This window comes from Triticum urartu, chromosome 4A (assembly GCF_056163025.1).
Source record: "Triticum urartu cultivar PI428250 chromosome 4A, HENAU_Tu73, whole genome shotgun sequence".
Lineage (NCBI taxonomy): Eukaryota > Viridiplantae > Streptophyta > Magnoliopsida > Poales > Poaceae > Triticum > Triticum urartu.
This window is the reverse complement of record NC_141876.1, coordinates 18750810-18754067: the sequence shown is the minus strand read 5'-3', so window position 1 is coordinate 18754067 and position 3258 is coordinate 18750810. Positions and strand designations below refer to the sequence as shown.

The 3258-nt window shown below is 44.7% G+C and overlaps 1 protein-coding gene across 1 annotated transcript; it reads right to left on the bottom strand.

Moving 5' to 3' along the window:
- Positions 1–1801: 1801 nt before the first annotated feature.
- LOC147974510 (protein FAR1-RELATED SEQUENCE 5-like) lies at positions 1802–2501 on the bottom strand. The gene is made up of 3 exons (XM_087520061.1): positions 2418–2501; positions 2260–2334; positions 1802–2182 (listed from the first exon to the last, which is right to left on the bottom strand). Exons 1-3 carry the CDS (start codon positions 2499–2501, stop codon positions 1802–1804), a joined length of 540 nt encoding a protein of 179 aa, XP_087376187.1.
- Positions 2502–3258: the final 757 nt, after the last annotated feature.

The window sequence follows — 3258 nt, the reverse complement described above, 5'->3', positions numbered from 1 at the left end:
GCTCGGGGACATCTCCTCGTTATTGATCCAGCAAGGGGAGAGGAGAAGTTGATGCAGAACTCCGGCAGCACAACGACGTGGTGGTGGAGCTCGTGGTTCTCCAGCAGAGCTTCGCCAAGCTCAATGGAGGAGGGGGAAGTGTAGGAGGGGGGAGGGCTGCACCAGGGGCTAAGGTGCGGCTGCCCTCCCACCCCCCACTATTTATAGGGTGAAGGGGAGAGGGGGCCGGGCCCCCTAGATGCATCTAGAGGGGGGCGGCGGCCAAGGGGGGTGCTTGCCCCCCAAGTTGGTGGGGGCACCCCCACCCCTAGGGTTTTAACCCTATGCGCCTTGGGCCCCTAGGGGCGCACCAGCCCACTAGGGGGGCTGGTTCCCACCCATGTTCAGCCCATTTGGTCCCCCGGGGCAGGTGGCCCCACCCGGTGGACCCCTGGACACCTTTCGGTGGTCCTGGTACAATACCAATAACCACCGAAACTTTTCGACGACTGAAACTGGACTTCCCATATACAAATCTTGACCTCCGGACCATTCCGGAACTTCTCGTGATGTCCGAGATCTCATATGGGACTCCGAATGACTTTCGGTAACCACATACAACTCTCGCGTCACCGAACCTTAAGTGTGTAGACCCTCGGGTTCGGGAACCATGCAAACATGACCGAGACACCTCTTCGGCCAATAACCAATAGCGGGATCTGGATACCCATATTGGCTCCCACATGTTCCACGCTAATCTCATCGGATGAACCACGATGTCGGGGATTCAATCAATCCCGTATACAATTCCGTTTGTCCATCGGTATGTTACTTGCCCGAGATTCCATCATCGGTATCCCCATACCTTGTTCAATCTCGTTACTAGCAAGTCTATTTACTCGTTCTGTAACATATGATCACGTGGCTAACTCCTTAGTCACATTAAGCTCATTATGATGATGCATTACTAAGTGGGCCCAAAGATACCTCTCCATCATACGGAGTGACAAATCCCAGTCTCGATTCGTGCCAACCCAACAGACACTTTCGGAGATACCTTTAGTGCGCCTTTATGGTCACCCAATTACGTTGTGATATTTGATACACCCAAAGCATTCCTACGGCATCCGGGAGTTGCACAATCTCATGGTCTAAGGAAATGATACTTGGCATTAGAAAAGCTCCAACAAATGAACTACACGATCTTGTGCTATGCTTAGGATTGGGTCTTGTCCACCACATCATTCTCCTAATGATGTGATCCCGTTATCAATGACATCCAATGTCCATGGTCAGGAAACCACAACCATCTATTGATCAACGAGCTTACTAGGGACATGTTGTGGTCTATGTATTCACACATGTATTACGGTTTCCGGTTAATACAATTATAGCATGAACAATAGACAATTATCATGAACAAGGAAATATAATAATAACCATTTTATTATTGCCTCTAGGGCATATTTCCAACATCCACAATTGATTTGACATGACAATAATCTCTTGCAGCCACCACCGGACGTTGAAATTCAGCAAAAACCTCATGAGTATACACATCTCGACCATGACTCTCGATACTCCAACAAGTCTCAAGCACATGTAGTGTATGAAGGCTGGCATTGTCTTCTTGCAATTCTTTTTGCCGTTGTTCCTCTAAAGTTGTTTCAAACCTGACCCAAAACTCAATCAACGCGAGATTTCGGTTGGCGAAGTGTCTGAAGAATGCATTCTCACTCTCACATCTTGATGTAGTACGCAAGATTCCACCAAGTGGGGTCTCCGTAGTTTGCTCCTCAACTCACTGCTTACTTCTCTATTTTTACTTGATGAGATGTCTCTTACTTGGCGAAATAAGTTGGTGAGTGTGTGATTGAACAAACCAGGCTACCACATATTTGCCATCATCCTGCCTCTTCAATCCAATCATAGCCTCACAACCACACCTAGTTAACTTGAATTTTCGTTTAGGCTTTATCCTTTCCTCTTCCCGAGCCACCTTCCTCCAACCCTTCCTAGCACAAACAAACCTCTTCCACACTGGTACGCCATGATCATCTTTGTGTGTTGTCCATATGCGAACCGAGAACCCGACATCATGAGCATACATTTTGTAGAATGCTATACCATCCTCCCAGGTGTCAAATTGCATGCCAATTATAGGTTGCAAGTTATCATCACACTCGGGTTCATATGTTGACCCCTGGATATGCACAATAGAAAGATGTTCAGTTCATAAACTAAAGCTCAAGCATTAGACATGAAAGAAAATCTTCTTACACAAAACGGAAGACTACGAGTACATTTTGGCATGTGATAGCTATTTCCATCATTTTTGACTTGCCGGATCGTGGCCTAGAAATTGATAAAAAAATCCATCAGGTCAAATTAACAGTGTGATGTATGTATGTATGTGACCAATAAAACAAATAAATTACCACGGCGAAGCTGTTGGCATCATCGTCATCTCCCATTGCCGTAGTTGACCCAACGCTTAGAGCAACACTTGTCATGGACTCCATGGCTGATTATTTTTCATGCAGATATAACACAAAACATCACAGGCAGGTTAAAAAGTGGATAACTAACCTACTACCAAGTAGAACACATCAAGAATTTTTACTTAAGAGCATAGCTACAATGTGGATTGCAGCAAGACAAAAATGTGGAACATGGATAACTAGCATTGCCATACAAAGTTCAATTACACATTGCAAATGTCGTTTCCATTTCATATCAGCAATGTGGAAGAAGCTCATATAGTAGTGGTTCATGTACAAGAACACCGGAACAACCAGTAATTAACCACTATTGCCATGTCAAATGTACATACCTCACTATTAAGTTAGCAAAGGTATATGGAAATTGTATAGAAAGTAACAGAACACATAGTGCACATCCCCTCAACTATTTGCACTAACTGTTGTGATTACCATTCATATCTACATCTGACACCCCCGCAAAAAAAATATCTACATCTGACCTATGTTTTGATTTTCGGCCGAGAAAAGCAGATTTCATCCGAATTTCGGCCATCTCGGCCTAGGGCGAAAAGTCTCTTTCGGCCGAAATTGGGTTAAATTTGATAAATTTTGGTCAAATTTTAGTCAAACATCAGTCAAATATTGGTCAAATTTCAACCGAAATTTTTGAAAACGGCCGAAATTCGGCCATCTCGGCCTGGGGCGGAAAAAAATCTCAAACCGAAATCCAAAATGCAGCATCTGACACATCAATTTCATGACCATACTATTCATATTCACAAATGCCACTGGCTTC